The sequence below is a fragment of the Panthera leo genome, chromosome A3 (genome assembly GCF_018350215.1).
Source record: "Panthera leo isolate Ple1 chromosome A3, P.leo_Ple1_pat1.1, whole genome shotgun sequence".
Lineage (NCBI taxonomy): Eukaryota > Metazoa > Chordata > Mammalia > Carnivora > Felidae > Panthera > Panthera leo.
The window spans coordinates 73,896,527-73,915,374 of NC_056681.1; the positions used below are offsets into that span (position 1 = coordinate 73,896,527).

The 18,848-nt window shown below is 37.6% G+C and overlaps 1 protein-coding gene across 7 annotated transcripts in view; it reads right to left on the reverse strand.

Moving 5' to 3' along the window:
* Positions 1–16,304, reverse strand: part of CCDC88A (coiled-coil domain containing 88A) — a 141,743-nt gene extending 125,439 nt beyond the window's left edge. For 4 of the 7 annotated variants that reach the window (XM_042932307.1, XM_042932304.1, XM_042932302.1 and 1 more), the window contains exons 1-2: positions 15,426–16,300; positions 15,228–15,328 (exon numbers count right to left, since the gene is read on the reverse strand). In XM_042932307.1, coding sequence (XP_042788241.1) covers positions 15,228–15,328; positions 15,426–15,488 — 164 coding nt within the window. In that variant the 5' untranslated portion in view covers positions 15,489–16,300. Of the gene's footprint in view, positions 1–15,227; positions 15,329–15,425 lie in introns of all 7 variants that reach the window. The other 3 variants (XR_006200674.1, XM_042932306.1, XM_042932305.1) reach the window with 3 other exon arrangements.
* Positions 16,305–18,848: the final 2,544 nt, after the last annotated feature.

Below are 18,848 nucleotides of genomic sequence, written 5' to 3' on the forward strand. Positions count from 1 at the left end.
CCTGGAGCCTGTTTCAGATTTTGTGTTTCCCTCACTCTCTGCCCCTCCCCCACTCACACTCTGTCTCTCTCTCAAAGATAAATAAACGTTCAAAAAAAGGCACTGCTAAAGACAGAAATGAAAGAAGAAATACAAGAAAAAAAAGTAGTAAAATAGAGAAAAAATGCCACACATACAAACCAAGTATTGCACTGGAAACAACATGATATGCTGGAAACCAAGTTAGAGGAGAGGTACACAAGCAGGGAAGTATGGAATTATTAACAAACAAGTTAAAGGAATTTGTAGCAGGGTCTACAAATGGCTCAAGAGAAATAAACTGTTTTAGGGACCTCCAATTTAATAAAATTAAATTTAGAGGGGCGCCTGGGTGGCTCTGTCAGTTAAGCATCTGACTTCGGCTCAGGTCATGATCTCACAGTTCGTGAGTTCGAGCCCCGCGTCGGGCTCTGTGCTGACAGCTCAGAGCCTGGAGCCTGCTTCTGCTTCTGTGTCTCCCTCTCTCTCTGCCCCTTCCCTGCTCATGCTCTCTCTCTGTCTCAAAAATAAATAAACATTAAAAAAACCTAAATTTAGAAAACAGAAGAATGACCTAGGATTTTAGAATATTTTGAAAGCAGCTGAGAATGCAAAGTTGATAGATAATGGGATATTTAAAAGAAAAATGTACAATACTCAACAAATATTGGACTTAATCTATGTGTTGGAGAATTAAAACAAAAATAAAAACAAAAGCTCTGGATAACTATGCAAAGACCAAAATTCCCTTCCAGAATAAATAACTCAGTAACACGCTATGTCTTCAGAATAAAGTATAAAACAAAATAATTATATGAATACTCTCAGATAACAAAAAAATTTACTGAGAACAGCACTGTCCAAACTCTGAAACACTGGTCTGAGTTCTTTCTATAAGCATAGACAGAAACTCTGAATCCTTGTAATTAACAGAAGTGTAACACAAAGATGGCTAAATTCTAACAACTGAGTAGTTAAAATGCAACTTAATCTTCAGGCAATTGTTAAATATCCTAGAGAAATTATATCGTATAAATGCAGACTTTAAAGCATTCTGACAGACCAGAAGAATTATAATAACACATCCTCAGAACTATTTTACTAAATATGAAAATGAAATATATACTTACAGTAATGAAAATATGAAGAGTATAAAATGTTTCTCATATAAAATTAAGCATCATTGTCAAAACACATCACTATATTACACATTTAAATGTTTCCAGTTGCAAGTCTAGAAAAATAAACTAAATGTCCTTATTTTTTCATGCATAATTAAGTATCCAAACTTAACATCCTTTTCTCAAGAAATACATAAGTTTAAGTCTGTCTGCTCAGCTTTAATCTTGACATATCATCCTTCATTCTTCCCTTTCACACACTATATCTAGAATTCCATCAATTCTTTTGCAAGTTCTTGAATGTGCTCCTCTTCTCCACTCACACAGCCCACACTGACTAGGACCTCACCACCATAAGCACAGATGACATCCATCACTACCCATCTATCTTCCTTACTTGTTCCTGCCTATTCTCCACCTTTGTTCCAAGCACTAATACAACGTAAGTTTCATTGATTTGCTCATGTAGTCTCAATACCTGCAATGGTATACGTAGTATATGCTTAATAAACATTGAATGAACAAATAAAGTCCATACCTAATCTTTTCTACAAACTAATGCTAAAGTCATTTTCCTTGTATTTTAATTCCCTAATAAGTAATTTTAAATGGTTCTCCAATGCCTGCCATGTGCAGTTTAAATTATAATAGTTATTTTTTAAGTTTCCCATAATCTGGCCTACTCTACTTATGGAACTTTATATTCTATTTCCCAACTTGGATGAATCCTCTACCAAGGCTCATCTCTTTACCACCTCCCAAATCATAAATATGATTTTTCCTCATGCTGATTCCCTAGCTTAAAATACCCTCCTCTCCTCATCTATGGCTACCCAAGTCCAATCATTCTTCAAGGTTTAAATTAAATCTAACTTCCTCCCCTTGACTTCCCTGACTATCCATCCTCTCTCTAGAGACCAAACCTGACTTATAACTGATTTCTAAACAGCAGGGCTCCCTAATCTACCCACGCTATCATACACACTCCATTTCACTCAAGAAAAAAAAAACCAACAAAAAACAAAAAACAAATAAACAAATAAATAACAAAAAGCAAACATACAAAATACATACAAATTAAAAAAGAAAAACAAACAAGCTAATAACAAGAGATTTGTTTCCAAATACATACTTGGGATCATTCACCATTCATTATAGATTCATCTTAATTATATACATTCAATACTTAACACAAAGACTTAAGTTGAAAACAAATGAGGTACTACAAGATTCTGAATCAATACTTGTACATATCCTATTTACAAAGATGGAAATACAGTTTAGTTCACTTGCAAAGATTTAAAATGTGGAGTTGGAAAAAAATTAAAATAACCTTCAATTATGAGAAAACTCAACACTCCAATTTCCTTCAACATTCAAGTTAACTGAGAATTTACTGTGGTTTACCTTTTTTTAACCAGTCTTGGCAAAACAGAATTGGAGTACTGCCTCCAGTGGTCTTTCCCCACAACTTCTCATCCTTCCCAATTCTGTAGTTTTGTTTTGTTTTGTTTTTAATGTTTATTTATTTATTTTGAGAGAGAGAACACACTCAAGCTGGTGGGGGAGGGGCAGAGAGACAGGGAGAGAGAGAATCCCAAGCAGGCTCTGTGTTGACAGAAAGATGCTCAAAAGACTGAGCCACCCAGGTACCCCTCCACAATTCTGTAGTAATCCAGGTCTTAAGCAAGGACTAGGACCCATCACCTAAAACTAAACTATCTTCCGTGGTGCTCTGAAAGGAAATAATCACTTCGTCAATGATATTACGGAGTTTACCATTTTTTTCTCACCTTCACTATGAAAGTAAATTACATTAAGAACACACCATTTTGTAAAATTTCCTGAAAAACTATTAAGATAGCCCACAAAATTTCCTGTGTAATACAAAAAGCATGGTTTTTTTTTAATATGAAATTTATTGTCAAATTGGTTTCCATACAACACCCAGTGCTCATCCCAAAAGGTGCCCTCCTCAATACCCATCACCCACCCTCCCCTCCCTCCCACCCCCCCCCATCAACCCTCAGTTTGTTCTCAGTTTTTAACAGTCTCTTATGCTTTGGCTCTCTCCCTCTCTAACCTCTTTTTTTTTTTTTTTTTTCTTCCCCTCCCCCATGGACTTCTGTTAAGTTTCTCAGGATCCACATAAGAGTGAAAACATCTGGTAGCTGTCTTTCTCTGTATGACTTATTTCACTTAGCATAACACTCTCCAGCTCCATCCACGTTGCTACAAAAGGCCATATTTCATTCTTTCTCATTGCCACGTAGTATTCCATTGTGTATATAAACCATAATGTCTTTATCCATTCATCAGTTGATGGACATTTAGGCTCTTTCCATAATTTGGCTATTGTTGAGAATGCTGCTATGAACATTGGGGTACAAGTGCCCCTATGCATCAGCACTCCTGTATCTCTTGGGTAAATTCCTAGCAGTACATTGTTGGGTCATAGGGTAGGTCTACTTTTAATTTTTTGAGGAACCTCCACACTGTTTTCCAGAGCGGCTGCACCAGTTTGCATTCCCACCAACAGTGCAAGAGGGTTCCCGTTTTTCCACATCCTCTCCCGCATCTACACTCTCCTGATTTGTTCATTTAGCCACTCTGAATGGCATGAAGTGATATCTGAGTGTGGTTTTGATTTGTATTTCCCTGACGAGGAGCAACATTGAGCATCTTTTCATGTGCCTGTTGGCCATCGGGATGTCTTCTTTAGAGAAGTGTCTATTCATGTTTTCTGCCCATTTCTTCACTGGATCATTTGTTTTTCGGGTGTGGAGTTTGGTGAGGTCTTTACAGATTTTGGATACTAGCCCACAAAGAGCATGTTAATATAAAAATTACAATTGCCAGTCTTCTTCCTTCCTTACTGTTAAATTTTTCTTTAATTATAACACTGTTATAATTAGCTATTTATTTCCCAGCTTTCCACTTTAATTCAAAATACTCATTTCTACCTCTAGTGGTAATCAAAAGACCATTAACCTTATATATTAAAAAAAAAAAAGGAAATAAATTCCTTCTCAACTTTAGTTATTTTCACTATATTCTATTTTATCCACCCATTAGCATGGTCTAACCCTGGCCCTAAATCACCATTCAGAATTGCAACTTTCAAAATCTCAAACTCTGAAAATCCCCTATTCCATCTCTTCTCACCTTCTCCTAATCCTACTCATCTTTCATCCTGTTGCAACCTCTCTAATCTATCAGCCTCCTCCTGATGACACTTGCTTTCCTCCTTCACTTTAATGCTCACACTCTATTAATTTCAACTATCCACCTGGATAGCCAACCCTACATCTACATTATAGATTCCCAAATCTGAGAAAACTCTACAGATCTTTTTGTTAGTTTCTGAGCAGCTAAGCATTATTGGGTAAGTTATTCAACCACACTGATTGGCTCCACTATAAATCTGTGGTTTCCAAATCTCAAATAAGCCATCAACCTCACATGACAATACATCTTTATGCAAGACAATTCACCTTTAACGGACTCCCTTTGTGATCTCCTCCCAGGAGTCTTGTGAATTTTCCTACTTTTCCTCAAACTTCCAGCCTTTTAATGTTACGGTTTCCTAGGATCTATCATCAGTTCCCTTCTGTATTTTTTCTGACACCCATGTCCTTAGATTCTGATATCTCTATCTCTATTCTAGACCTTTTCCCTGAGCACCACCAGACCTATGTATATCTATCCGCCCACAAGATACTTCTCATTGTTCACCAGACCCTCCAAAATAAACTCAGTACTTATTTTCTATACTTCCCCTCCCCTCAAATTTTCATCCTCTTGTAATGTCTTACTTTACTAAGGGCACTACCATCTGCTCTTTACCCAAGTAAAAAGTGTGGCAGTCATCCCAGACTCATGCCTTTCTCATTCTTTGTATCAAATCAGTAACCAAGTCCCATCACTTTCATACTGTCTCTCTTCTATATCACTTCTACATAAATGCTGTTACTATCTCTATTCTTGCCTCCATAAGCACCAAATTTAATCCTTCTAAAATGCAAATGCTATCTGTTTCAATTCCTTTCATGATTTCAATAGCCTATATTACTGTTTTTCAAGCTGGAGTACAGTAGTGACACCTTTTTAAAAAACAAAATTATCAAGAATCTCTGAGCATTATCCTATCGATATATATCCTAAGAGTCCATGGACCCTGTATGAGAAAGTGACTTAAGAAACTAGTCTTATTCTATGAAAAAAAAATTAATTGTGAATTATCACTGCAAAAGAATTTCTTGTTTTTATTACCTCTTGAAAAAAATTTGAATTAATGAAATTAAAACACAAAATTAAATTTCCTAAATTACCACAGACCCCCCAAGAATATCTGTGGACCTAGCTTAAGAAACACTAGTTATGATGGTTAATTTTATGTATAAACTTGGGTGGACCACAGTGCCCAGTATTTGGTCAAATATTGTTCTGGATGTTTCTTTCAATATGATTAACACATAAATCAATGGACTTTGAGTAAAGCAGATTACCCTCCGTGTGAGTGGACCTCATCCAGTCATTTGAAGGTGTTACTGGAACAAAGGCTGACCTCCTTGTAGCAAGCTTCCTTTGAACTCAATGCAATTCTTCCCTGAGTTTCCAACCCGCCTACCAGCCCACCAGCCTGCCCCATCAGCTATTAAACTAGCTAAACCTCCACAATCTCATGAGCCAATTCCTTAAAATAAATCTCTGTATACACACACACACACACACACACACACACACACACAGCCCTTGGTAGCCCTATTTCTCCAAAAAGAATGTGAAGTAACACATATCTCCACAGGAAAAAAATCCAACCTTCTTAACACGGTATCTAAGGACAGTCTCCCAATCCCCACCTCTTCAAACTCATCTCCTATGTGCAAGAAGCATACAATCTCTGCTTCAGCTGTACAATACAACCTATAGTTATTTGAGTCTACTATTTTTAGTCATATCTTCATGCCTCTTTTTATGCCATTTGCCTCCTACTCCAACTGTTTATGATTCGTATTTACCGAATTGGTCCTATTCAACTTTCATGTCCTAGTTCAAATTCTCCCTCTTCTAAGTGAATAATCACATCTCTCTTTGTGCCAACATTATTTCAAGAACATAATTCTACCATATAGCACATGTATCACACTGCAATTTATCTACATGTTGTTCTCCTTACTAGTGAGGAAAGACCGTATCTTATTCAGCATCATATCCCCAGTATCTAGCAGATAGTTTATCATATAGTGAGTGCTCGGGAACTACTCACTGAATAAACTGACCTTTAAGGAAACTATCTCTTCAGCCTTCTAATTCACTGAGTACTGTATTTTAGATCCTGACAAAACAGATCTCAGCCTTGAGTGCCACTCTGGCCCTCCTCAGGCCATGCCCCTCACCACTGAGCAAGCAATCCATGGAAGCAAGAGGATATACCCATACATAGATGACACTGCAGTTACCTAGAACTCTGGAAATTCTTGCCCAAATACCTCTAACCCAATTACAGGGCCTGCACAGGACTCTTTCCTAGGTCTGTCCTGAGGATGGACTATACAGATGTATGTATCACTGGGTCAAGGAGAGCTGTTTGGAAGAGCATGGGTCTTAGGCATGCCTACAGGATGCCCACAGGTATGCACATGAGACCTCTCTGTGGGGCTAGACAGAGCTAGGGATGTGGGGAGGAGGTTGAGCTCCACTACACTCTGATAAGAAACTGAGTTTTTGAATTCTAAATTCCATAAATTCTAAATTTGAATCTTTCAAGTCATCATGAAGGTATATTTTTCAGGTATACCTACTTTTCATGATAAAAGATCAGAACATAGTCAAAAATTTCTTAGTCTGGTTTATAACCTTTAAATATTTAAGCCTATCGTGGTAAATGAATACTTGCCCTGAGTCTCACAAATGTCAGAATAAACTTGATGAGTTTCATCAACCTAGTTTTATTAATTATTGAACTAGCAAAATAGAGCTAAGATAGAATAGGAATAAAATCATGAAGAAAGAGAATACAGACATACCACATCTTATTGTGCTTCACTTTACTGCACGTTGTAGATAATTATGTTTTTCACAAATTGAAGGTTTATGACGGTTAATCAAGTCTGTTGGTGCCATTTTGCCATTTTTTTTCCAATAGCATTTGCTTACTTTGTGTCCCTGTGCCACATTTTAGTAATTCTTGCAATATTTCAAACTTTTGATTCAATATTATTGTATTTATGATGGTGTGATCTTTGATGTTGGTATTGAAAATGTTCAGGGGTGCCACAAACCACACCCAAGTATACTAGTCAACAAATGTGTGTGTTTTGACTGCTCCACCAACCAGCCTGATCCAGGAATTAAACATAACTCTCAAGGCAGTTTCTTCCTCTATACCACACCACCTTTCTAAAAGTAGCTAGCTTAGTGATTACAAAATTGAATATTAGGTATCTTTTAATATCAATTAAATCTCAATTATTTTTAAATATTGAAAATTTCTGCCTATAGTGGTACCAATCTATGTCACAAATCCTAAAAGAAGGTCAACTGCTGTTCTGAAAGAGTATAGTTAAGAACTGATGTTTCCTGTGGGCACCTGGCTAGCTCAGTCAGTTGAGCATGAGATTCTTAATCTTGGCATCATGAGTTCAAGCCCCATGTTGGGTGGAGACATTACTTAAAAAAATAAATAAGTGGAGTGCCTGAGTGGCTCAGTCGGTTAAGCATTTGACTCTTGACTTCAGCTCAGGTCATGGTCTCATGTTTCTTGAGTTCGAGCCTCACATTGGGCTCTGTGCTGACAGTGCAGAGGCTGCTTAGGATTCTCTCTCTCTCTCTCTCTCTCTCTCTCTCTCTCTCCTTCCCTTCCCCTGCTCTCTCTCTCAAAAAATAAATAAACTAAAAAAATTTTATATATTTTTTTAATGTTTATTTATTTTTTGAGAGAGAGAGACAAAGACAGAGCATGAGTGGGGGAAGAGCAGGGAGAGAGGGGGACACAGAATCCAAAGCAGACTCCAGGCTCAGAGCTGTCAGCACAGAGCCTGACATGGGGCTCGAACCCACAAACCGTGAGATCATGACCTGAGCTGAAGTCAGATGCTTAACCGACTAAGCCACCCAGGCACCCCTAAAAAAATTTTTTTGAATAAATAAATTTTAAAAAATAAAAATAAGAATTGTTCCTTTTTGAGTTTCCCATATTAATACACATTACAGAAAAAATTTTCAGTTTAAAAATTTAAAAATACTCCCATATATAGCAACTAGTTTCTGTTCTCTAGGTTCTCATCGCTTTTTGTAGCTTAACTAGATATGGCTCATACAGCAAATCAGACAATGACTATGGACTGCTCTTAAAGACATCAGTCCAATACAAGGCTGTGGACAAAAATCCCAATATTTGGACATGATCAGTAACATTATCGGAAACCAAACTGAAGTCACTGTATATTCTAATACCATTCAAAAGCATGGACTATGACTTGTTCTTACAAAGTCAACTCAAGCAAGACATAACATAGGTGGGGAAAATATTCAATAAAGGTAATTAAATAATGGAACAGAGAAAGAACAAAAGGAGAAATAGAAGACAAACTAAAAAGTAAAGCAAATTAAATTCTACAATACTAGAGTTTTCAAAATTTTTTAAATTAATAAAATTATAAAATGTTTCATTTATTCCTTAACATTTAATGAAAACTTATACCAAATCTATGCTAGGTACTGGTGATACATAACAAAAACTTCTAGCCTCTAAATGCTAACTATCTAGTTGCTGCAGCACTTTTAACAATTTGGTAAAGATAGATATTAGATGATAGGGGAGAGAGCAATTAACTCTGCCAAGGGACTTCAGAGGGTATTAAAGAATGAGTTAAAATTTGCTAGGCAAAAAAAAGGGAAAGGGCAGTGTAGGGAAAAATGATTATTATGATAATAGGAATAAAGCAAAGATCAATAGCTAACAATACCTGAATCTTGCTATATGCCAAGCATTGTACACAAATTATCCTATTTGATTCTCATAACTCTGTGATTCTTTTTATCCTGTTTATAAATGAAGAAATTGAGACGTAACTTTCTAAAGATTTTATATCTACATAGATGTGATACCAATAGGAATTATATAAAACTAAGCTGTGAATGATCATTTGTTTGAAGAAACATAAAAAAGCAGGTTTGGCCTACTACACGACAATACTAATGACAGCAACCAGCACTGGGAATACAGTGGTCAACAAAACAGAAAATAGATACTATCTGTACATTATTAGAGATTAAGTCTACTCCAGGAAGGAAACACTATCTTTCATCTCACAGATGTAGGAACTGAGATTTGGAAATTTAAGTAAATTGTTTAGGTCATAAACTAGTATGTAGCATAGTGAGAATTAAACCTTGTCTGACTCAAAGCCCAAATTCATCCTACTTTACCACATAACCTTGCTATTATTCATTTATTCAACAGTAGTATATCAAGTACCTACTGTATGTTAAGCATATGCTAGAAATAAAGATGAAAGAGATAGTAGATGGTTTCAAGAAATTCACAGGTTAGTGGAGTCAAACATACCAAAAACTGCAATACAATGAGATAAATGCTATCAGACAAGAGTCCTATATAAGTACGTGTGATCACAGATTGAGAAGACAACTTGAAGAGGGGCAAGCCCAAAAGTAAGACCAGTCAGGGCTCCCACATTAATCCAAAAGTCAGGGACACATCTAAGAAAAATTTGGGAGGTAAATCACAAAACTTAGTAATAAGACAGCAACTATGACTGTATCATAAGTGTGTTTTTAAAAAAGCAACAAACAAAAACAAAACTAAACAAAAACTATGAGGCCCAATGAGAAAACCTGAGATGATCACACCAAAATTCAGAGTCAATGCCATACTTGGTAAGAAACCCATATATATATTTTAAAATATTTATTCATTTTTTGAGAGAGAGGGACAAGAGTGTGAGCAGGGGAGGAGCAGATAGAGAGAGAGACACACAGAAGCCAAAGCAGGCTCCAGTCTATGAGCTGTCAGCACACAGCCTGACGTGGGGCTCGAACCCACGAACTGCAAGATCATGACCTGAGCCAAAGTCGGAGACTTAACCGAGTCACCTAGGTGCCCTGAAACTCATGTATTTTATAAGTCACTTTAGGGTCATTATAAAGTTAGCACAACCTACTTTTGAATCTTATTTTTCTTTTTTTTTAATTGAAGTATAATTAACATACTTATTAGTTTCTGGTATACAGTATAATGATTCAACAACCCTATACATTATTCAGTGCTCATCAATGTAAGTGTACTCTTTCTTGATACCCTTTATCTATTTCATTGTCCCCAATCGACCTCTCCATACTTTCGAATCTTAAACACTCAAAGAACTAAGAAACACTTCTCAGTCAACTTCTCTATTAGATAAATGACTTCTGCTAGGTATATTTTATGAAGGTGCTTCTCAGGAAATACTTAAGGAGAATCTGCATGACCACGTGTCATAATTAAATGACATAATTAAAAAATTAATTTTAAATTAAAAATGATTTTCATAGTAGAGGACTCCTAAAGTTCCTTCAAGTTCAAGATTCTAAAAGAAGAAAAGCCAGAACAAGTATATAGTAACTGTCAGGTATTTCAAGTATAGATCTCTATCATTATCTAATGGGGCTGAATCATTTTTCTGACACCATTAATAATTTTCTCCATACTTAAAACCCTTATACATATCTTCAACTGCTTAGGTAATATAAATAGCATACTTTTAAACTTTAGAATTATGAAATTCACAACCATGTCATAAATTCCTCAAAATTTCATAGCAAGTAATATGCAAAATGGGTTATGGAACTGCATGACATCTCAAACAAGAAAATGATTATTTCTAGTGTAACCAAACCCTATATGTGGTAACCAGAAGTGAGAAATAAAGATTTCATTTGGCTGAAATTCAAAAATGCCCTGCAGCATACAGAAGAGCTGGCCCATCATTCCTGATCTCTAAAGAGCTTCCCCTTCCCCATTAGTTAAACAAGACTGATGCCATGTCACAAGCTCTTACAGAGATTCTTTGATTCAAGGAACTACTCAGTGAAATCCAGGATTTATCTCTGAATGCAGCGAATCCCAAGTCAGTGAACAGACTCCAAAATTATAAGGCAGAGTTGGTAAACAGGCATGAAGAAAATGTAAACAAAGTCCAAAATGGCAAATCCAAAGTCACTAATATTCTCACTTTTAATAAAGACTGTAGATGAAAAAAATATATATACCATAAGCTTTCTATAACAAAATTCTATGTCAAACCGAAAGCAGGAATAGCAAGGCTGCCAGGCCAAAAGTGTAATTATAAGTATATAAACAGATTTCCACTTTGGCCAAGATGGAATGTCAGGAACCAAATTACTCCCCTGCTTGAAAAAACTAGAAAAAGAAGGACAAAATATATTGTGTTTTTCAAGGCAATGGACATGAAAAAGCAAAGGACAATAGATCCCTGATAGATGGGAAACATACAAGATGAGTCCTACCATTGCCCCAACTTAATACCTTGAAAGGGTTCCTAGACCATAGAACAGGGATGGGGAACCCCGACAGAGCAATTACCTCCCTGAATTGAGGAGACAGAACTTAATCTAGAGACAACAAGGTGACTGTCATATACAAGGTAGAGTACATAAGAGTAGAAAAAGTTCACAGAAAAACCCAGAGATCTGCAGAAGGTATCCCTCAAGTCTTCAGCTGAGTACTTATTAGCATATACATGTGAGGAAACTACCCAAGAACAGTGGGGGGTCGGGGGGTGAGTACGGATAAGAGGGAATACCACCCAGAGCTCACACAGGTCCAGAAATAGCTCCTGTTCCTACCATCGAGGGTACTCAGAAGGGTTTTGCCAATAGAGTAACAAAGTAGTACTGCCTGATAAAACTTAAAAGCAGGACCTGAGAGATCAAACTGTTTCCAAGTAATTTAATGTATCCCAGAAGAAAGTTCAAGAATATGTAATGAAAAACAAAAATATCCAGCACCCCACAAGGTAAAATTCCAAATGTCTATCATCCAATCAAAAATTACCAGGCATGCCAAAGCAAAGAAATGCAATCCTTTATGAGGAGAAAAATCGATCAAAACCAATCCAGAAATGATACAGATAGAATTTGTAGAAATAAATATTAATCCAGTTATAACTGTACTCTATATATTCAAGTGGCTAGAGAAAAGACAAAGCATGAAAGCTACACACATGTGAGATACAAAAAGAACTCTATTTCTAGAATAGAATCATAATGTCTGAAATGAAAAAGAAGCTGGATGGAATTAACAGCAAATTAAACATTACAGAAGAAAAGATTAATGAAGTTGAAGACATAGCAAAATTATCCAAAATGAAACACAGAAGACTGAAAAAACATGAACACAACATCAGTGAACATCAAATAGCCTGATTTACATGTAATTGGGACTTCCAAAAGGGGAAGTGGGGGCAAGAATACACACACACACACACACACACACACACACACACACACACACACTTATATATTCTAATACAAATATTTATTTCTAAAAATAAAAAACAGCCAAAAATTTTCTGAATTTGTTAAGAACTGCACACCCACAGATCCAAGAAGCTCAACAAACTCCAAGCAAAACAAACATGAAGCAAAACAAAAATAGTTTCATTTTAGAAAGGGTTCTCACTCACAAATTCTGTAAACAAATTTAATCTAGAGATGACTTAGACTAAGGCTACCTTTTAGGTTAACTTACTGGGTACAGTTCAACTGATAATTTAATACAGTACATTAAATCAAACATTAACTCGAATAAAGTACTTAACAGAAATCTTAATGATTTTAAAGTTAGCAAAATACAGCTTTAAAAACAATGCATATTTTGTTGCCCTATTAGGTAAATAATTAATTAAAATACATTTATCTTATTTAAGCAAATTATTTTTTAAAAAGCTAAAGCCTACTTCTTCCTTTCTTTCTAATTTTCTTTCCCTTTAATTTATATAGGTCATTCAGAACAGAATTAGGACACTGAAAAAACTTTTAAAGAAACTGAGAGGTGGAACTGAAAACAGAAGTAGATTTGAGGTTTGGAATGGAGCTAGTCCTCTCCCCGCACCCCCCCCCAAAAACAACCTGGCAACCACTATTTTGAAACACCATTACTTTCAAAATATACATATATATTTTTAAATATAAAGTTGCACTCAATTCCACTCAAAGTGGAAACAAGTGTCTGTTTTTAGTACCTTGGCTAACTATTCAGGGCTCAAAAAAATCTAAATATTTTTTGGAAAAAGAATCATTCAAATAAAAAACATTGAAGTGGAAATCTAAAGGTGTCTGGCTGGCTCACTCAGTAGAGGATGAAACTCTTAATCTCAGGGTCATGAGTTTAAGCCCCACGTTGGGCATGAAACCTACTTTAAAAATAATTAAATAAAAAAGTAAATTTAAAAAAAGTGGAAAACTAAAGTATTTTCCTATTTTGTAAATACACCTATTTTTTTTAGGGTTCAGCATACAAATTCAAAATTCTCCATCTAAAAACAAGAGAGGGAACAAGTTCTGAGTATCTACTGTAATGGCTACCCTTCCTGTCATGTGTGTTCCCTAAAATAGAAGTCAATTTAATTATTCTACCCTTTTGCTTATGAAATAGTGAGATATTTCAAAGATAAAAAAATAGTCCCACTGGCAGAGCTGCCAAAAATATATTTACTGTCCATGGAAATAATTGTCTACATTCCTTTTTCCTTTCTTAAGAAAAAAATATACACACATTTAGTGCCTATACAAATAAAACACCTATGGAATAACATAGTAGTACAATGCTTCTCTGTAGGATCAATACATACATGAAAAACAACACACAAATCTCTTTGAGCACACAGACTACCAATATCTCTGGGCACACAGACTGAGAAGTTACACTGGAACATTTATGATTTTGACTTCTACCTCTTCTTTTATTTAAAAAATCTAAAAAGAAACATAATTTCCTACAAAATACAGAAATGACACTTCATGTGATTATTCACCGTGGACTTATTCCTTAGTAACAATTATTTATTAATAATGCAGTAAACTCCCACATACATAAAAGGTTAAGAATGCTTTGAAATTGAAGCTTCCAAACTACGCTTGTAATCAGATTCTATTCAAGACAGATTAGGCTAAATACACATTATTTTGAACACAACAATAACATTCAGAGTTTGATAACCTATGCTGATGTACTTAGAAAGCCTACACTGATGTACTTAGCTTGAATGCTACAATACCTATAATGATAAAAATGGTTTTTATTTCACTACTCTACCAATACGATTTGGATATTCAACTCCCATCTTAAAAGTACTTCTCTACTGAATACAAACCCAAGTATCATAAACATAAAAGACAAAGATTTGCCTACTAAAATCATTATCTAGTTGTCATCAAGATGTCAGTTACCCGCATTTCAAAACTAGCTTTAAAAATACTTTAAAATGATCCCCCCAATATTAATCTAACAATTCACATAATAATCTAATCAGACTTGAGTTACTGTACCCATTTAAATTACTTGCCACAGCAACAGTTCTCACCAATCAGAACTGTTATTTGAAATTCTTTTTTTTGAAATCTGTTATTACTTCACCAGTTTCAAAATCTCAGCCACTTATTTTTAGATACAAGGGTTAATAAGACATTTCTGCATCTAATACACATAACTTCACAGTAAAGGCTTTATTCCCCCTTAGGAAACTATTCCCATATTCTCTTTTCTCTATTTACCAATTAGGGGACACAACGTGATTTGGATTTCAACACTTAAAGACAGTAAGTGACAATATACGGTTTGCAGAATGAAAAATTAAAGTTTCACAATTTTAATAGGCGTAATTACTAGACTGTGATAAATGGGCTGGGCAGGTAAGATTATCACTCCTTTCAAGGTCCAATTCTTAAACCACCTGAATTCTTCTGGCCAAAGCAATTAGGAGCTTAAAACATAAAATCTCTAAGTTTACAGTATGCCCTTTTTCAAAGAAAACAAGTTACCCTAGGAAAGAAAAGAACACTTACATTTGGAGCATGACCTGGTTCAAGAATACCCCATCAACCAAAGCCACATATTCATCCAGGTTGGTCCCATTTCCTGCAGCCAGAGGTCCAAACGTTTTAACCTAGAACGGAATGATCGTCAGGACACGAACGCCCATCTCCCTTCTCTGCAGCCACAAATAATGCAGCAAAAGATACAATAAATAACACCCTACTTACCCAAGTGACCAAGGGGCTGGTCATAAACTGCTCCAGGAGGGGAGTAAAAATTTCGTTCTCCATTTTACAGATAATGTATTTGAAAAAGGGAACTACCACAAAAATACGCCTAGGGAATTGATCACTAAACGTTGAAGAAGTAAGTAGAAATCAGTGAAAGTCCATTTTGGCACAGGAAGAAAATCCCATCGTGGAGGGGAGAAAAACTCTCCCTCCTCAAAAAACACCCCAGAGGGGAACAAGCCGAAATCCCGAGAAGCGGCTTCGACAGCAGCCACGAGCGGCAGCTTGCGCTGGAAATGTCTGTACCGGGCGAGGAGGGGCAGAGAAAAGGCATCTGGAGGAGGAGGAAGGGAAAGGGGGCTGGAGCAGCAAGACAAAAAGCCCGTCAAGGTTGCCTAGCTCCTGGAGGAGCCAGACCAGCGAAGCTGCCCGCAATGAATTAATCCCAACGTGGGCTAAATGAAATACCACGTTAGATAGTATGTTGAGGGTTCCGAGCGGCCACCAGGCTCGACCTCCGCGTCCCGCTCAACACGTTCCACCCACCAGTGGGCATGGAGCCGCTACGACCCGCGGAGCCTCGCCTGCCCGCAGCCCCTCACCAACGACAGGCAGGGCTCGCCCCTTCCCCCCGAACAGACACCATCCCTCCGCCGACCTCAAGCCTCGCTTCCAGCCCCCTTCCCCTCCCGGGGGGTGGGGGCTTGAATGTGTGTCCCTAACCCCCCAGTTTCCTCAGCCCCGTAGCCTTTTCAGCGCGCCTCTGGGAAGCCCTGGCACAAAATCACCACCGCGCTCCAGCCTCCTCCACCGCCCTCTCTGGAGGAGCCGGAGTAACGGCCTCAGAACCGCAGTGCCGCATCACACCCCGCTCCACGCCGCCCAACCAGTGCCGTGAACCCTCCGTCAAAGGGAGCGCGCTTCTCCCTCCGCGCCCATATCCTTCCGCCGACTCTCCGCCCCTCCCGCGCCGCAGCCTCTGGATTGTGGGAGAAGAAAACCGCTGCATGAGCGCGCTCCCGAACGAGCGCGCCCCCGGGGACGGCCCCGCCGCCGCCCAGATTTTGGCGGCGGGCGCAGGCGTGGACGCGCGCTCCATGCAGCTGCTGCGGTGGCCGGCCCTAGCTCGCGCCCAGGACTGTTGCCAGGGCGTGGGGGGCGGGGATGGGGACGGCAGAGGAAGGGGTCTATCTCCTTGGTCGCTCATGCTTAATTATGGTTTATTTCCTCCCCGAGTGCCTTCTTTGATGTGTGAAGGAGAGGGAACGAAATCCTTCTCTTTTAGACATGAGGGATGCAGACAGCCTTTTTCGGACAGTTTGATTTGATCTGTTCAGCGTGCTTTTGCCCGCAAAGAGTAGAAAAAATGCAGCAAATAGCAAAGGAGGGACTTGAGCCTCAAACTTGGTTTTATTTTTTCTTCTTCTCCTTTTAAAAATCCAGTCCACTAAAGCATGAATGCTTTTCAAAGTTGCAAGTGAATGTAGTAGGATTTTAAATAACCAAAGCCATCTTTCAACACGTTGGTTTTCCCTGATGGGAGCAAACGTGGTTCAGACAATGTTGTTTGACTATTTGGCCATTGAAAAAAAATCTAAACAAAATCAAGAACTACTAAAAGGAAACATTTGGAAATCATCCAAGTTGGGTGACAAACAGATTACATACTTGTCATAAATCTCTATGCGATGCACGACTGGAATCATCAAAGTAATTTTAACAGTTGCCCAGCAAAATCCCTCATTTTGAAGGAACATAAAAATCTTTTCCCTGGTACAAAATGGGCATGTAAAACAATTTTTTTGAGAAAATAAAGATAGTATTACAGTTTTGCTGTGTGTGTTGTTTACATAAATCTACTTTGAATACTTACCTGATATTTTAAAAAGTAGCAGGAAAAATGTTTTATAACACTAAGTTATGATACAGAAAATTTTCTTGATTAGGTGAGAGCCTGGGCTCTAGAGTCTTCCTGTCTGCTTCAAATCCAGGCTCTGATACTTACCAGTTGCGTGAGCCTCGGCAAGTAAGTGAACCTCTCTCTGCTTTACTCTCTTCAAAGCGGGACTAATAATAGCGTTAAATTAAATGGCAACCTATAGTGAGTGCTCCATAAATATTATTGATGTTTTCATCATTATTTCCCCCAATAATGAAGGATATTTAGGAAAAAAACTTGAAATGTAACCTTCCTACTTTAGTTACAGGAGAAAGGATCTTGCTGTGGAGACCAGAGAAATGCCCTTCCAAAATTGTCTTAATTAAAAGGAGGTTGCATTGATGTGGCACTTTGCATGTTGTGTACACAGTAGAATCTCGCATTACCTGACCAGTACGCAGCTTTGGGTCATACTGATTGCTAGCAATCTTTTCCTTCTGCTCTTGATTTTTTCTTTCTTTTTTCTTTAAATGTTTATTTTTGAGAAAGCACACGCGCATGAGAGAGGGGCAGAAAGGGAGACAGCGAATCCTAAGCAGGCCCTGCTCTGTCAGTGCAGAGTTTGATGCAAGCCTCTAACCCACAAACTGTGAGATCATTACCTGAGAGGAAATCAAGAGCCAGATGCTCAACCAACTGAGCCCCCCAGGCACCCCTTGATGACTGTTTCTTAATCATAATCCTTTGTTTGGAAATGCAGACCAAAAGAGAGCTGACATCAAGAAGAAAGCATGGCTTTCAGAGCAGCCCAAAGCTTGACTTGCCCACTTTTCTTCGTAATCCCTCAGAAGGTCAACCAAACAACATGGAAGTATTCATGCCTTATACTGTTTATCTTCAGACAGACCCACCTGCTTCACTCATAAATGAAAAACTCATAGTATTAACACAAAGTACAATAAGTTAGGGGCATTTTGGACAGATATAGATAGCATTGTGTATCCAGTTTAGTGGATAGCTAGCCCTCAGAAATCTGGATTCCCCTCTACAGCCAAAAGGCCCCAGATGCTTCCTGGTCTATCTTTAGCTTTTACACACACACACACACACACACACACACACACACACACACACTCAACAAAGAAACATGAGGAGTTAATTGTAAAAACAGAAAGCTTTAGACCAGACTGAGGTCTGGAGTAACTTATTTGAAAACCTACCAATTCACAATTCTCTAGCTCAACAGCAACCTTAGAAATGCTTTATAATATCTCAAGAGTACAATCAGGAAACTTCTTTGTCTGGCACAAAAGGGATTGTACATTATACACAATTTAATAGTCCTTGAATTGCAACATCCTGTAAGATAAAATCCAAAAGTTTCCTCCTAACCTCCTTTCACTTAGGAAGAAATTACTCAAGATTCCTTCCAGGTATTTTTGTCTTGTACTTGGTAGTCATTTATTTGTCTTGAATTCATTCTTTCTTAGAATATTGAATCCAACAGGAAAGGACTTTGGAAAAATCATACCCATCTGACT